The sequence below is a fragment of the Pogona vitticeps genome, chromosome 5, assembly GCF_051106095.1.
Source record: "Pogona vitticeps strain Pit_001003342236 chromosome 5, PviZW2.1, whole genome shotgun sequence".
Lineage (NCBI taxonomy): Eukaryota > Metazoa > Chordata > Lepidosauria > Squamata > Agamidae > Pogona > Pogona vitticeps.
In genome coordinates this window covers 13,039,470-13,057,173 of record NC_135787.1, presented here as the reverse complement: position 1 = coordinate 13,057,173, position 17,704 = coordinate 13,039,470, and the positions used below count along the sequence as shown (strand labels likewise).

Sequence of the window (17,704 nt, the reverse complement as noted above, 5' to 3'; positions counted from 1 at the left end):
GCAAATGGGGCGCCCCTCTCTACCTTCGCGTACCCCTGTTCCCGGGTTGTAGATGGGCCGTCCGTCTTTGCCCTCACGCCAACCAGTCCCGGGTGCGTAGATGCGCTGGTCAACTGTGATGGGCCTCACTGGTTTGGGGCCAAACGGTTCAAAAGGTTTCCCCTTTGGCTTGGAAGGTCCGCTCATCTCCGCACCTGATCGCGCAGCCGAATTGGAAACCGAAAGCGGAGCATCTCCGCCACGCGGTTTGGTCTTCTCCGCCCAGGAGGCGTGCCCCTCTTTCGTTGCTTCCTCGGTGAGGCTGTAGTCTTCCAATAGGGAGATGGCTTTCTCCAGCGTCTTCGGGTTATTACGTTGGATCCACGTCTTCGCGCCTGCTCCCAGGGATTGCACCAGTTGTTCCAACACAATCATGTCCACGACCTGCTCGCCACTTCTTTCTCCAGGCTTCAACCATCTAAGAGCGTTGGCTCGCATCCGCTGGGCCACTGTGCGAGGATGGGAGCCTGGTCTCCATTTTAGGTCCCTTAACCTCTTCCTATACGTTTCTTCGGTCAGGTTTAGCGTGCGCAGAATCGCGTTCTTCACTGTTTCGTACTGGGCGGCCTCCTGTGTGCTGAGGGTATCCACTACCTCCTGCAATAGTCCCGTAAGACAAGGGATCAAAATTAGAGTCCACTGATCCCTCGGCCACCCCGCCGCCAGTGCCACTCTCTCGAAAGTATGCAGATATGCCTCCGGATCATCAGTATTGGACATCTTTTGCATCCGGATAGGTGCCGGCCCGGCCACCAAGCTTCCCCGGACACTCGCAGCCCCCCTGGGGTTGCTGTCTTCCTCTCGTCCGTGCGTCCTTAATTGTCTGGCCATCAGGGTTTGTTGTTCTGTTAGATTCTCTATAAGCTTCGCCTGTCTGTCCATGGTTTCCTGCAATCTACGCCACTCTTCATTTCCCGCCTTTTCCGCCGCCCCGGCCCCACGTTGGGCGCCAGTGTAAGGAAGTTCTTCTCTGGCCGGGGGGGCACTGGTGTTATAGGCGGGAAAAAGAGTCGGAGGCTCATCATACAATCCAACATGGGAAAGTTTATTGTTCACAAAACTCAATTCCTTGGGATCAAACGGATCCAGTAATAAACAGTCGTCTAACAAGTGGTACCTCTTCGCGCGCACATCAGAGGGTTTACCCGGAACACCTAATAGGGGGCCGGCCCGAACTTCTCTCGATCGGTCATCTGGCGGAGGGGGGCACTCCGAACGGCACAAACCGTTCCGCAACAAGGGTGCCTCGCCCAGTCCCCCTCCAGGGGCTTCTTCTGATACTCTGGCCCAGGGCGTATTACTCTCCTCCCACCAGGGTAATTGCGATGAAGGACCGTTACCAGCCATTCTAGGGGTTCGTACAGCTTCTCAGGCCCTCTAGGAAAGTTCGGGTCCGGCAGCAGACCTCCTCCGGTTGCCAGATTAGGGAAGCCGGCTGCTACACCCACGGGAGTCTCGAATCCCAGCATGGGCTCCGTCTGAACCCCTCGGCTCTTGCTCCGTTCTACATTCGTGTCCGTACAAATTCTAAAAGCCCGCGCGTTGTCCTCCCCTTTTATCTCTTCCCACACTATCAAGTCTAGCTCCTCCCCTCCTTCCTCCACCAAGCACACCTCCGTGGCCCTTTCTGGCACTACTTCCGTTTGTTCAATATCAATCAGCACTCCCACCGCGCATTCAGCCTCTTCTACTGTACGGGTGCCCATGGAGGACGGCGCACTCCTCTTTTCTCCTTCACACCCTGATATGCCTGTAACTCTGTTCAATGCAAATTTGGGAACCAGATGTGGAAATTCATGTTCTTCCTTTCCATTTCCTGGCTTGGTGCAGATGTACAGCTGCCTGTTTATCTAATGTTGGATTGTTTGTTTTTATTGTTTGTAAACCACTCTATATCTAAGAAATTCCTGAGTAGTGAACACTAGAAATAGGGAAATGTTAAAGGGTTAAAATATCAAAATATCAGTCAGGAAAAGTTGAAGTTAAAGCATTTTGGGGGGAAGATAAGAACAGAACAGCACTGGCACATGCTTAGCATCAGCTGGCAAGATATTCAGAGTTGGAGGGTATTCTTTTCTCCAAGGGGTGTTTAAAAATGCCATCAGTAGCACCTCTTGCCATCCTATTGGTGAATGTGCAAGTTGATGGTGGAGGTGCTGCATAATGTATGTCTTGCTACAAGTTGTTAGGGGGAAAGTTCTCCATTGCCATTTCTCTGGTCCCTTTCCCACTCTCTATTTGATAAGCTTGCTCTTTGTCTTTGCCCATTGTTCTTCATCTTATTCTTTGGTGTCTCTATTCTTCATTGTCATCGTTGTCGTCTTCTTCTGCCACTATTATTAAAACTGGTTAGCTGGACCAGTGCCAGAGTGTCAGCCCACCAATGAAGTTTTCTTCTTTGAGTAATTATCAGTTATCTTTGATAATGTTGTTGTTTACTCTTGGACTGTGTCAGTGGGGTGACTTTCTCAGATGATGAAGTATGGTGTTCAGCATGATATTTATCATGGGTGTACTGCTTTTTAAAAGGGTCCCTGTATTTCTGGACTTGCTCAGGAAATGTCTGTGTGCTTGTGATTTCATGTGTACATGTGATTAAGGATATTCAGTAAGAGGTGGACAAACAGGAGTTCCCTATAGAGGAATTCTTCACTTCTGAAGTTCCTCCCTGTTGCACATGTGTTTCCTTGTTCCTTGTGAGCTTTCTTGGAGGCTTAATAACTGTGCAGTATCCTAGTGGGGGAAAAGTTGCAAGTCAGTGAGTGTTCCTTAAGATGTATTTGGCAATCTCTTAATTGTGATTAGTGTTAAGGAATTAAAATGGATTTGCATCACCCACATGGAATTATTATAATAAACAATATGGATTCCATTGCCACTTTTCTTTAAACGGAAAACTTCTTGTTGCCTCAGGCTCTTGAAATTGATCTTTACAACACTGATAACCAGAATATATAGAAATTTTGGACCAACCTTTATTTATTTTCATGGGAATGGAAGTACTATAGCCCTAAATTAAAAAAAAAAAAAAAAACACGCACCCAGCATTTACCTTGCAGTTTTGGTTTTCAAGAACAGCCAGATGCCTTCAAATGAAGCAGTGTCCTTGTCAAATTTATAAATGGCTTTGGTAGATGAAAATGTTTTACCTACTGTGGCTTGCTAAATCTAATAAAGGGTTAGTAGTACTTTTTGTTTCATATTGGCAGCTTTTATGATGACAGTGTTATCAACCTCACAGCATGTGGAGAACTGAAGAGCCATTATTAATAATTTACCTAGCAGTACCAGCATGTATTGTGCTTCAGAGATATGTTTGTTCTGTTTGCTAGTTATTTTGGTATGGTATTAAATCTCAATCTACAAGTTGTCACTATATGTCAGTAAGCATTTAGCACTGTATTTTCCGTTTCTTCAAAACACTTTATAATCCAGAGAGCAGCCCCATATAACTACCATGTTGCTGTTTTATTATTTATTTTTTATACCCATATAGCGGGTTTTGGGACTGAGGCTTGAGATAAAACCCTGCCTAATGAAACCTACATGCTTGCGTTTGAATTTAATTTGAATTGGGGACATTCTGAATCACACTGTTGCTGTTTCAGCTCCCATAAATGAAAGTGAACCTTCTTGCCTTGCTAAGTTAATGCATTTTTGCCTTATCAATTGATGACAGTTGAATAATTTTAATTTTTAATTTGAGAAAATGTTCAGTTTTATTTGATACACAAACATGAGTAACCAATATGATGTGCTGCTTACATATTCTGTAAATTGGATGACTATTGTTTTAACCAGTGTTGGGAAACCATTTTTTTTTTCTGCAGCGAGCTTACAGTAATTTATAGGGACCTCATGGTCATGTTGCTGCTTTTTCTGCACCATATCATTTTTTACTCACTCCTCTTCCTTCCTTCCTCTCCCTCTCTAACTGAGAATGCTGGTGGAAAATGGATAGGGATGCCCAGGAATTCACAGCCTCATGTTCCAGAGGTAGTTGGGCCATGTCCCCTAGTACCCCACACCATTGCCTGCACTGGGAAAGAAGAATGTATTTATCCTTCATTTATATGGGAACAAATCTTTTCAGAAATCTCATTAGTATAGAACTCTTATAGGTCAGTGAGGTAATAACTCCCCTAGAGTTCCTGGCTGCGTTCACGGCTCCTTCTTTTCACACTTTTTTGGGAACAAAATGGAAACGTTAGTCAAGATGCCAGGGTGATGCCAGTAAAAACAAACAAAGACTGTGGGTGAATGTGAAGATCACATGTCTGAGCAGATCTGTAAGAAATATTTAATAGGGATTTCAGAGTTCTCGTTGGTTATTGTGGCTATTCGGTGTGCAAAGGAAAATGCCACATAGGAGCACACCCTCAGTTATTGTTAATACAACTACTTTATGTCTTCCTCATCTCAGTTCCGGTATTGAATTCTATTACAATGCTCTGGGGATTTCCGATTTCAATTAAATCCTACTTTCCTTTCAGATTTGAGATGTGGATGATGGGGATATGAATACAAAGAAGAAAGAGTTGTAGGAAAATGGAAATGAGAAGTGGGAAAGAAAAGAATGGGATAAGAAAATTTTATATAGAGAAGAGAAGGAGGTTTTCAGATCTAAGAATGCTTTGAAATAGCAAAAGGTGTAGGGGAGGGAAAGGAAGGAAACATTCAAGTCCATCCTGGTGCTAATTCGCTTGTGCTCTGTGTGAGAGTGTATGAAGATAGCTGAGAGTCCAGGAAACACAGTTGTACCGAAAGTGTTATCCCACTGAGGGAATAGTATCTTCACCACTAAAAGAAGGAATTGATGGAGTAAGAGGAGGAAGCTTCCTGCTGCATAATACTGTGATACTCATGGTGCAGGATGTGCCTGTTGCTGCCCTCAAGTGCCAGTCACCCATGCACACTAATACTTACAAACGTAACGCTGAGTGATGTTTGTAGCAGCTGTTGTACATATATTTTTTTAAAAAAAAACTACATAAAAAGGGAGTTGTTTCATTGAATGTCTAAGACCCCTCATTAATCATAGTCACAATGGTTTTGGGAAATAACCTCTTCATTTTTATCCTTGCTCTGCTAATGAAAAATTTGTTCCTTTCATTTTGCAAGCTAAATCTTTTGACTAAAGGAGCTGTATTGTGATAACATCCATGTGTCTTTTTAGTTGGCCCAAAAAAGGTATAATTGAAACATAGATTCTGAAAATGATCATATGGTCACATGGCTTTCCCTGCATTTGTTATTGCAAGAGTGATTTTCTCACTAAAACACTGGTTTTAGATGTGCTTAACTGAGCTTCCATTCTGTTACAATTTCATTGAGAGAAAAGAACAAACCTGAAATGTTACAACTTTTCATTACTTCAAAGAACTGTGTGTCCTTTGAGCCAGTTGTTTGTATCTGAGATTTCTCTAGCTGTTTTCTTTGTAATTTGAGCCCTGATGTTACAATGGGTGTTTTGCTATACAGTGGACCCTCTATTTAAGGAATTAATCCGTATTGGAATGGTGGCTGCAAGTCGAAAAGTCTGTAGGTCGAATCTCCATTGACCCAGAATGCATTGAAAACCGATTAATCCCATAACCAGCGGTTTTTATTCTATTTTTGTTCCATTTTGGTTTTTTTCTGGTCTGTAAGTCGATTCTCCGGCAGCAAGTTGAATCTAAATTTTGCAGCCAGAGAAGTCTGTAACTCGAAAAGTCTGTAAGTCGAGCCGTCTGTAAGTCGAGGGTCCACTGTACTTCAGTCCTTAAAGTTACAATAATCTTGACAGAATGTTGTGGTATAAATGGGGAAGTCGCTCAGAGCTGGGAGACTGGATTGGTAGAGAACACGAAAACAAAATTCAAGGTAGAATTAATATGGAAAAAAATAACATTTTAAAAATTATGTAGCAATAGAGCAGTGGATGATATCACAGTGTCTTTATGCAGATTCTTTTTTCATCCCTCACTCTTCATCCCTACCATATGAAAACTAGTACTTATTATCACACTTCACCCCCTGACATGACTTTTCATGCAACCATAACTTTTTGTTTAGTTTGAGAATTATTTCTGAAAAACACTAATAAATGCTCTATTTTTTAAGCCCCTGCCACCTCTGTTTCTGCCCGGAGGAGCCTAGAAGTCATGAAATGTGGCTTCTCTCTTTATTTAGTAATTAAATAGTTCCATTGCCATGACCTTCTCAAGCTTGTTTGATATATCTTGATCACATAGGACCCTTTGTATAGCCTATCTTTTCTGATGGTGTAAACTGTCATCTGCACGCTAATTTGTCCAGGTGATAAGGTTCTGTGATTACTAATATGCCCATCACTGCTTTTTTGTAGTGTATAACCAGAGGAAGTATTCTCATGAAGAAACCCTTAGGAGAGGAATGGGCCTCACCTTCATGAAGCTGGAAACTGCAGTTCGCAGAATGATATAAGGTAAGCAACCTCAGCCTTCAAGAGAACTATCCTTAAATAATAAAATCAAAGAATATTGGCTAAGTCTAGTCTTAGTTTTATTCTTACTGCTGGACTCATGGAAATTAATAGGATTTGTTTGTGGTGGGAAACATAATTCCCATTGATTTCATTGGGTCTGCTGGAGGTAGAATGAACAATGCATTTGGTCTCATGCAAGTACCTCTGATACTTTAATTTTACCATAGCACTTAGTATCTTCATCTATGTAAAAACTGAAGGTGCCGTTTAGAATCATAAAAATACAGCAGTTGTATATTCTTGTCCTTCCTCTGTGTTCAGTGTAGAAACCATGCAAGCTACTCTGGTGGGAAGCCTCTTTGTCCATCTCCAGACACAGGAATGCAGCTTTCTGCCTTTTTTTTCTACTGGCTCCCAGAAAGCTAGTTTTTTGGTTTTTTTGTCTTTTTTTTTTTGGCAGACTATTAGTAACTTCTGAGAATTTGTTTACAATATTTTGGCAATGTGCAAGAATGGGTTGAAATGCTAAGCAATGAATGGATAAAACCAGACTTCTGTTTAAAATCAGTTTGAGTGGATTTTCACATCCTACTCCTTTGTTTTTCCTGTTCTTTCTAAAGGCTTCATTAATCAGCACATTTTAGTTGACACAAGCGAGGGGGGAGGGGGGACGGCTTGCTTGTAGTGAAATGGATTCATCCCTTATTTCTAGTCATATGATGAATGAGTCCAGCAACAGTAGTTGTTAGAACAGCAGTCCTGTGCTTCTATTGTCAAGCCAGCTTGTACACTGGTACAAGCTTGGTACAGCAGGCTCCTGGAGATTCCTGTTCGCAGTTCTGAATTCTTCCTGGATTGTCTAAAAGGATGTTTAAAAAAACACCCAAACTTAAGTGCATTGGCAATAATAGGTAGTCAGAAGGCATAAGAAGTTCCTGTTCTGTGGAAAGAGAAGATTTAGGTTTTAAGATGCCAGCAGGGAACTCAAAAAGTAGCAGGTAGGATAACTGTTTTGTTTCTCTTTGGTGTGGAAGCTTTATGGAACTTGAATGTCAAATGTTCACTATGCTAAAAAAATTTAAATCAATGTAGGATTTTTCCATCAATTTGACACAGTAGAACAGATACAGTGTGTATAGCCTGACAAACATTTTATGTGGAGAAAAATTTGTGAACAGTTATTTTTGTTTTGTTGAAGCAGTCATTTTATACTCTAAGATACTTTTGTTCTTTCTGTTGATCTTGTGCTGAATAACATGGTTAGTGTTTATTTTCATTGCTATGGAAATGGGATTAATGTGTTGTCAAGGTTTCTCTCTCTCCTGTTTTAGTATAGAAGATGAAAATTGGGTCACTGAGAAGCTTAGCACTGCTGTGTTTTTAACTGCGATTTAATACGTATATCGAGCATATGCTAATAAATGACTAAAATAAAATTTGGTAGATAAAATTCTATTTTACCTAGTATCTTTCAGCTAAATGTTTTATACTTGAACCAGTGATTCATTGCAGTGCTTACAAATGATGGTTGTCTTGTCCTCAAAAAATTACACCGAGGCAAGCGATAATGTGAATGACTTTGGATATTTCAACTAACAATATTATTAATATGTTCTTGCTTTGTTATGGTGAAAATAGGTTTAAAACAGTTGAAGCAATTATACAGAACAAGTAGCTTTCTATATTTGTTTGATATTCCTCTTTTTAATCATAGGTGGGATTTTTTTTTTGATTTAGTGTTTTGTGTTTATCCATTTGTAAGTCTCACATTTTTCTGTGAATATAAGCATTGTAATAGAAACAGCTGGAAAAGCATGGGTTTGGTATTTACTGTGGAAGCCATCTTGGTTCTGGTGGTACTGTAATGTTATCATAGATTTATATTGATCTTCTTATTGAAAAAAATGTTAGGGAACACATCTTTAAAACATTGAAAGAGAAGCAGACTTAGTAAGCTTAGTTTTCTTTTGCAGTATTTAAGGTGTTTTAAAGCAAAGTGATATAGTAGATGATCTTGGTAGATTTCTAATTTTTTGTTTCTGGAATATTATTGCCTAACAGAGACCTAAGGGTATTTTAAAGCAATAGCAGGGAATGTGTAATACAGGAGCCTCATGATGCAGTGGTCAAACTCTGCTCACGAGCTGGGTTCAGTCAGCCTTCCCTCTTTCTGAGGTTGGTAAATTGAGTACCCAGCTTGCTGAGGTGGGGGAAATGTGTAGCCTGCATAATTAATTTGTAAACTGCCCAGACAATGTTTTAAGCACTATGCATTGGTATATAAGTAGTATGTTTTGCTTTGTATCTGTGTTTTTTTATTTACTTTAAATGATTATGGGCTACAGTTCAGACTTTGAAGATGAAAGATGGAACCCAACAGCTGGCCTTTCTTTCTTGCTTAAAGTCTTGTCTCTCTCATTCCTCTTGGACTATTTGACACTAGGTTAAAGAGTCAAGCTGCTCTAACCACAATACAGTGGGGTCTTGACTTAAGAACGGCTTGAGTTAAGAACATTTTGACTTAAGAACCACTCTCATAGGAAAATATTGACTTGACTTACATACTTAGATTTGAGTTGAGAACTGAAAAAAACCACGTGGGAGGCAGGGAAAGTGCAAAATTTGAACTTTCAGTTAACTGTTGGCCAGTGAAAAGGGTGCCTGTCTGCTTCCTCACTCCTCCCAGCGTTTAGAGAGTGGATTGGGAGACAGTCTTCAGACTGCCTGGTACTGTCCTGCCTGGACTGTATTTTCCCTGCCTTCCCTGAACCTTTCTTGACCTAAGAAAAAAAGAAACAAAATATCCCCCTCTAGTGGTCGAAGGCGGAATAGCAGCTTCCCATTAGTTTCTATGGACGGAAAAGAGCAGATATGGATCAAGTGGTTTTCAATGCATTCCTATGGGAAATGCAGATTTGACCTGAGAACTTTTTGACTTGAGAACCGCCTTCCAATACGGATTAAGTTCTCAAGTCAAGACCCCACTGTATCTGTAAATTCCGTTGATTCAATTGGCCTATTCTAGTTGTGACTTGCTATACTGGGCAATAGGATTTCAGCAGTAATGTAGACCAACGGAGGTCTGACATGATGCCTAATACAGGAACTGTTTTCTCAGTTGAAGTTTGAATTTCTGTTAAGAGGGCAGTTTTTCGTTGCCAGTATGAAGTCAGTGGGTTGGAGGAACACCTGGGTTGTGGAGCCTGGGCCTAGGAGCATGACTCTCCACTATGCCTCCTGGATGAAGGGCCAGCCAAGATCATGTGTTGCTTGTAGGGTTAGGTGCCCTTGTGAGTAAGCTGCATGATCGCAGAGTGCCACTAGAATATAGGATTTGTAAGCTAGTGTGGAGTCCTTTATATCTTGCTATAAGTCAGAACTGATTTGACAGCACATAATTATTAATATTAGAGCAGTAGTAGAAATGATTGTTCACTCCCGTCCATGTTATCATAAAGGCAAAAGAAATACATTTCAGCATATTTCTTATGTCTTGTTAAATAGGTGTGTGTTTTGTTTGCTTTTTAGTATGCCTGCTTAAATAGCTCAGGAAGGTCTCCTGATGAATGTTTAGATAAATATCAATTTCTTTAGTAAAATAACACCCTTTGGAAGCAACAAATACTTTGTATAGCCCGATAATAGCTATTGTTAAACTAAATACAATGTGTATTGCTTCGTAACTGCCCAGTCATTTTTGTTTTTCACTAATGTTTTGAAATCTATGATATTATTTAATCCCTAAATTATCATAATTTTACTGATTCACAATGAATGGATATGAATCTATCACAGTCTTGTTTGTATCTGTATTGCACATTTGTATCTAATATAGGCTGGGGATAATTTATCAAAATGAACTGCTGGGCAAATCTGTTGAACCTTTTCGTTTTATAGTATAAATGACAACTGGTCTACATTTAGAGTTCTAGACAGGTAGGTATTTGAGATCTTTTCTGAGGGACGAAGTTCCAATCTGCATTTATTGAACTTCAGATCAGGATATCAGAAAGAAAAAAAAAGACAATATGGAATAAAAGATGCTCTGGTTGTACTCAGCTTTAGTTATCTGGATTTTTATGTAATCTTTGTTTACTGTCAGAACATTCTAGAGCTGAGCAGACTTGACAGGAATGTAGCTTATATCCTGTAATGTGTATGTCAGGTCACTCCTCTGTGGCTTCTTAGTATCTGGCCCTTGAGCAGAAGCAGAACAAATGTTCTCCCTGGTTGCAAGTAGTATCCTTTTTCCTGTATAGTTGTTACAGTTTTTCTTATTTTTTATATAATAATTATGTACCTTTGAGTCAGTCCCAACTTATGGCAAACGATCTGCAGTTTGCTATAGCCACTTGTATTTCTCTGTCTTGTCATTCTTGATGGCTTAATAAGAAGCTGACGGCATATAACAAGATTCAGGTCTATAGAGTCTGTGTCCTGAGTACACTCCTGTACTGCAGTGAGTCCTGGACCCTTTGTCCATGGCGGAGAGGAAGCTGAATACCTTACATTATGCGTTGCCTCTGACGGGTTTTTGGTATCACCTGGCAGGACAAAGTTCCAAATAGAGTAGTCCTAGAATGAGTTGGAATTTTAGCATGTATATGTTACTGAAACAGCGACATCTACGTTGGCTTGGGCATGTCGTGAGAATCGTTGATGGTCAGATTAAAAAAGATCTCCTGTATGGAGAATTAGTGCAGGGAAAGCGCCCCAGAAGGGAGACCACGTCTGCGATAAAAGGATATCTGCAAGTGGGATCTGAAGGCCTTAGGAATGGGCCTTAACAGATAGGAAACCTTGACCTCTGAGCGTTCAGCCTGGAGGCAGGCGGTGCATCACGGCCCCTCCCAATTTGAAGAGACCCTTGATCAGCAGGCCAAGGCAAAGAGGCAATCCTGAAACCAGCCAAATCAGGGAGCTGGACAGGGGACAGATTATATTTGTCTTCAGTGTGGAAGAGATTGTCACTCTTGAATTGGCCTTCTCAGCCACACTAGATGCTGTTCCATTCAGAGCACGTTACCATAGTCTCTGTAGACTGAAGGATGCCTAGCCATACTTGGTGTCAGAATTGTGATATCAGAAGGAATCAGTTTCAGAAATGTCAACCTTCCAGGACACTCAGCTTTGCATCTCAATGTAGCTGTTAAAAATGGAATTAAAATATGACTTGAGTGGGAGACAGAAGAATTTGGCTATAACAAGTTCCACTAGATCTCTGTGGGTCTAAATAAATATCAAGGTTTTTAACCACACTACATATATTAATAAACTAGCTTTCTGCAATATGGGTAAAAAAGTTGACAGACTCTGACCTTTGTCCCAGAAATAATTTGTAGCACTCCTATGACAGCTATGTCCAACTGGCATAGAGTGTTTACCGCCCTGGTATTTATTTATTTATTAGATTTATGTACTGCCCATTTGGCAACCCAAGCCACTCTGGATGGTTTACATGGTATAATAAAACAGAATATAAAAGGACAATACAATAACAGGGCAAAGTATAAATTAATACAAAATTAAACAAATAAAAACAATATCAATGAACATCAACGTGAAAGAGGAAGAGGAAAAAAGATGGTGAGGTTGAACAATAACTGTTAAATCAAAATAAAGTAGAGTCCTGGAAGGCCTGTCTAAAGGATAATGTTTTTAATAATCTCTTGAAGATTCCCAGTGAGGATGCGAGACAAGTTTCAAGCGGGAGAGTATGCCACAATCGCGGGGCTACCAGTGAGAAGGCCCGGTTTCTAGTCATTGATTTCTGAGCCTCTCTTGGGGTCAGAACCCTCAACTGCCCAGCCTGGGAAGATCTTACTAGACAGGCAGATCTGGTCAGAAGGAGGTGTTCTGCCAAATAATGAGGTCCCAAACCATTTAGGGCTTTGTATTTTAACACCATTACCTTGAAGCTGGCATGGAAATGAACAGGTAGCCAGTGCAGGGCGGACAGGGTGGGGAAAATATGTTGATGTCTCCTCACCCCACTTAGCAGTAAATCATATTATAACACACACAATACAAAAATAGAGTAAAAAAAATTAATAAAGGGAGAATAAACAGAAAAATCAGGCGTTAGCTGGAGGGAAGGCCTGAATGTATAGCCATGTTTTTAATTGACTTTTAAAAGTGCCAGAGTGGGGGCCGCGCGAATCTCAGGAGGGAGATGGTTCCAGAGGCGAGGAGCCACCGCCGAGAAAGCCCGGTTTTGTGTCTTTTCCTTCCGGGCCTCCCTCGGTGTCAGGCTCCTCAGCCTCACCTCCTGGCTCGCATGGGTGATCCGGGTAGATCCTCATGGACTGAGATATGTGTTTGGAAAGTTCACAATGAGATCCACATTGCCCCGTGATTCAGCTTAATGATTTAAAGCTGTGATGATGAGAAATGTTAGCTAATGAATAAAGAATGTGCTGTATGCTGTATTTCATTTTACTATTTGTTTTGAAACTAGACAATTGCAATTATGGCTCAGAATTATACCGTACACGGTTTGGAGAACTTTGCATTATTATGTCTATGTGAGCATGTAGAAGGGGTGCTTTAGTACTGATGAAAATAAATGGCTTCTTTGTTCATGTATAAACTGTCTATAGCTGAGGTCTGGGGTGTGTGCTTGTGTTTTTTTCAATGTTGTTTTACTTCTTCCTGAACAGGATCAAAGGAGTCTTTCGGAAACCAGCAAAGATGAATATGGTGAAAAGGATAATGGGTCGACCCCGTCAAGAGGAGTGTAGCCCTCAAGATAATGCTTTAGGATTGATGCACCTGCGTCGGCTTTTTACAGAATTGTGTCATCCTCCTCGGCACATGACCCAAAAAGAACAGGAAGAGAAACTTTATATGATGCTGCCAGTTTTTAATAGGGTAAGCCTAGTGTTTTCTTCTTTTTAGGTGGAATGTTGTGACTGGCTTGGAGGTAGAGAGATTGGATTTAAAAGCTGAATATCTTTATACTAGTTTTCATGTTTTTTTTAATGGTCAGTGCAGTTTAAGATTGTCACAGTGGGAATGTTGCCTGCTTCCATGATCAAAATAAGGTTTTATGACAGTGCCTTGAACTGCATTCCTCACTGGCCGCTTCCCAGTTTGATCTTGATAGAAGTAAGTTCCAGGGCAAAAATAATATTTTGTGATTTAGTTCCATGTTTGTCTGTGTTATATATGGTTATTTATTCTGAAGTGCTTATACAGTCATCACTTGTGTGGTTTATTTTTTAATAAGTGGACATGTGTATAAACCATTCTTATTCCAGTTTTGGGCATGAGAATGGCATTAAGCAGTGAATGTGAAAATAATCTGGGAAGCAAGCCTAAATTTTTACCGGCTGATCATGCTTTTGTACATACTTGATATCTTCAAAGGCTTGTCTCTTGACTAATCTTTTAATGCTTTTTTGAGGAATAAAAATCATACAAAATAATAGAGCTATGAGATAAATATGACATCAGCGATGGATTTGAGATCAGTAATAGATACAATTATCTTTTGGAAATGAGTTTTTCAAGCAGAAAATAAATTAAATCTCCCTGGGCAGGGAAATTTACATGAAGAAATTAGTGCTGAAGATTGGAAGAAGATGTGGGATAAAAGAATATTGAAGAGTGTGTCTATAAGGGTTAAGGAGAATTTTTATAAAGTAATCTGGAGATGGTATTTAACTCTGGTGAAATTGAATTTATTGAATAATGAAGTACTAACTATCTTGTGGAGATATAAGAAAGGATTGAGTACACATTTTTATATATGGTGGGCATATGAAATGATGCAGAAAGATTGGACAATGATATTTAATGAGATAAAGATATTATGGGTATAAATATACAAAAGTGGCCAATGATACCTTGTTAAATATGTGTAGAAATATCCAAATAGAATGGGGGGAGGAATTAATTATTATTATTGTAATTGTGTCAAAACTGATATTAGCCAGAAATTGGAAGAGTAATTATTTGTTTAATATGGAGGAATGGTATAAAGAAATGCGGAACATTGCTATTAATGATACATTAATGTGTAAACTGAAAATGAGAAAATGCATTATTTTATGGATATATGAAGTTTATTTTTAAAATATGTGTTTGGAAAATGTAAAGATTATACTCCAGGACAAGAGTTGTTATGTTTTTGGAGAGAAATGGGATATGTTAATTAGAAAGAAATTAAAATAAACAAACAAACTAATTAATTAATTAAATTTTAAAAATGGATAATTCCCAAGGGTGGAGGGGTGCACTGGATATAAGATATGTTGTTTTGTGTTGATTTTAATTTGGTTAGTATATTTTTTCCTTTTTCCCCTTTCTATTTATTGTTGTACTATTTTATAATGTTTAGTTTATAAACAAAATATTTTTAAAAAAAGAAATGAGTTTTTCTCCTGAATAAGGTGAACTTGAAATACATGTGAAATATTGGTTCTGGCAATACATGTGAAAATAGTTTTTTTCTGAATTTTTTACCTTTAATATTTATAATATTTTCAGACTGTGGATAAGTAAAACTATGCATACTGAACCAAGGATTATGGGGTGAAATGTACAAGCTGTATCCCATCCCTTTCATTACTGTGCAGTATAACATCCCACTTACCTTTTTCAGAGTTCTGATGTGGCTAATAGATCCTTAGTTTTCAGTGATCCGTTTCAAAAAAAACAGCTGTAATTGGCACTTAGATCTTTTTGTATCGCCCCAAATAGCTTGGACCAGAGGTTCTCAAATCGGTGATAAAACAGCTTTAACAGTTTTGTATAGTTAATGTGTTGGAGGTTGCAAGATAATTCAAGTAAAATAATGTACAGTGGGGTGCAAGTTAATGTCAGATGGTTAATACTTCTTTGAAAACTTGTATATTTTGACGAGAGACCCTTAGCAGTATCTGGGAATGGCAGCCACTGCTTGTGGTGTGCTTGCCAAATGTTACTCTAGAGTTTGGTGGTGCATAATGTTTTGAAATACAGTGGTGCCTCGACTTACAAATGCTCCTACTTTTCAAGTTATGACCAGCTCCGGCTGCAAAATTTTGTTTCTACTTGTGACCGGAGCTTCCAGTTACAAACAGAAAAAGGCAGGGGAAAAAGGTGGGAAATTCAAATTTCTAACTGTATGTGGCGACGAGGCTGCTTTTTTGTAGCTCTTTTGCCCCAGCAGTTAGAGAGTGTGCATTCGGAGGAGGCTTTGGACTGCCTCACTTTTGCTTCTGTGTGTGTGTGTGTGTGTGTGTGTGTGTGTGTATGTGTGTGTGTGTGTTTGCAGGGAGGCTTCAGGCTGCCTGGTAAGGTAAGGTGCTTTTCTGCTTTTTAAAAAACTGTTCTGGGTGTTTTTGCAGCGTGGTTTTGGGCTTGGGGGGTTATGTTTCTGTGCTGTGATGGGTCTTAGGGTTTTTTTTGTTCCCCCCCATTTCTGATGGTTCTTGGGGGGGTAGTTGCTTTTTGGAGTGTTTTTTCCCATTTCCGATGGGTCTTGGGGGTTTTTGTTTGTTGGTTGTTTCCCCCCATTTCCAATGGGTCTTGGGGGAGTTGGTTGCTTTTGTGGGGTTCCTCCCCATTTCCAATGGGTCTTGGGGTGTTAGTTTTTTTGGCTGCCCCCATTTCCGATGGGTTTTGGGGGGTTGGTTGCTTTTGGGTTTCCCCCCATTTCCAATGGGTCCTGCATGCTTCCCTTGCTTTTTCCTTTGTTTTCTTTGCATTTCCGACTGCCCCCATTGTTCTCTGTGCATTTCCGATCTGCTCCGTTTGTTTTCTGTGCATTTCCAATGGGTCTTGCACATTTGATTGCTTTTCTTTGCCCCCCCCCCTCGGCTAGAAGGGATTAATTGCATTTCCAATGAATCTTGCAGTGATTTTGTGTGTATATGTGTGATTTTTTTCTTTGGCCAAAATGGATTAATTGCAGTGCCTTTCAATGGGAAATGGTGCTTCGACTTATGGGCATTTGAGTTACATCCATCTTCTGGAACAGATTATGGTCGTAAATCGAGGCACCACTGTATCTCAAGAGACTTTTTGTGAAATATTCCTATTGATATATCTTTTGCAAAGTAGTCCTGTTTTATACTCTCACTGAACCAGCCCCTTCGAAATCATACTTTTTGAGAAGTGGACAAAATTTGATAGTTTCGCAGTCTGTGATTAAATTGTGTGTGCATGTGATCCTCTCCATAAACCGACCATATATTCTGGTGCTGTGTGGGTTGATTCTCCCTTTTTCATTGAATAGCAATGAACTAAAACAGAAGGATTTTTAAAAATGCATAAAATGTGGACATTGTTCTGAAAAGGTCTTAGCCAGTAAACAAGGCATCTTTCATATCACATTGTGCTTTCTTGCCCTTGCTTGATTACATACACTACTTAATGATGCATTTTAGCATTCCTAGAGTGATATGACTGAATACATGGGTCCTAAATGATAGTCTTGTGTTTTGTAAAAGAAAAATAAAAGCCTCAACATTTCCTAACTGATTAGCTTGGAATATATGTTACCGATTTGTCGTAGCTCCTACGGTAAAAGAACAAAGTGCTGTTGATGTAATGTCAGAGAAGATCAGTATGAAGTAATATGCAAAATAAGTATGCCTTTCCACCAGAGTATCTTTCAAGCTGTGCAAAAGGGGTGGGGGAAGAGCCTTTCACAGCCCCACTAATGTTCATCTTTTACATCAGTCTAAGTGACTGACTTTGCTAATTTCCCCCCAAAATGTTTACACTGTAGAGTTGAAATAATTTTTTTTTAAAAAATTTGCAGCTAGTCTATGTGTTTCAGTGGACATTAGGAGCATGATCAAAGGTCAGAGCTTACAACATAAGGGCTGGTACCCTATTTGGACTAATCTGTAGAATTAGAGTTGTCAAAGTGGCTGCTGCTCTGGCTATTTGAAGATGTACTTCTTGTATGACCATACATGTGACAGGCGCCTCTTCAAATTACTGTGGATACTTCCATGCCATGCATGGTACTTGAAACAGTGTGTTGGTCAATGACTTAATTTTTTATTTCTGTAGAAAGTGTTGCTCATACTCTGTTCACACATCTCTAAAATGTGTCCTATAGCCACAAACACTGAGTGTGCCTAAGCACTAGGCTTCTGCAGTTTATATATTTAATTTGATTTTAAGACAGGGGTAGTAAATGTGCCTTGGTGGAACGAGATCAATAATTTTAAGAGAGCAGGGTAAATAGGTAATTCTTCTAGCTATTTCTGGGTGTGCTGTCAG

General features: G+C 39.8%; 1 protein-coding gene across 6 annotated transcripts in view; it reads left to right on the top strand.

Moving 5' to 3' along the window:
- The window catches only part of WDFY3 (WD repeat and FYVE domain containing 3), a 169,762-nt gene that overhangs the window by 31,458 nt on the left and 120,600 nt on the right, over positions 1–17,704 (top strand). For 5 of the 6 annotated variants that reach the window (XM_020801741.3, XM_078394522.1, XM_073002011.2 and 2 more), the window contains exons 1-2: positions 7,127–7,482; positions 13,144–13,354. In XM_020801741.3, coding sequence (XP_020657400.3) covers positions 7,454–7,482; positions 13,144–13,354 — 240 coding nt within the window. In that variant the 5' untranslated portion in view covers positions 7,127–7,453. Of the gene's footprint in view, positions 1–6,385; positions 6,485–7,126; positions 7,483–13,143; positions 13,355–17,704 lie in introns of those variants that run through there. The other variant, XM_020801740.3, reaches the window with a different exon arrangement.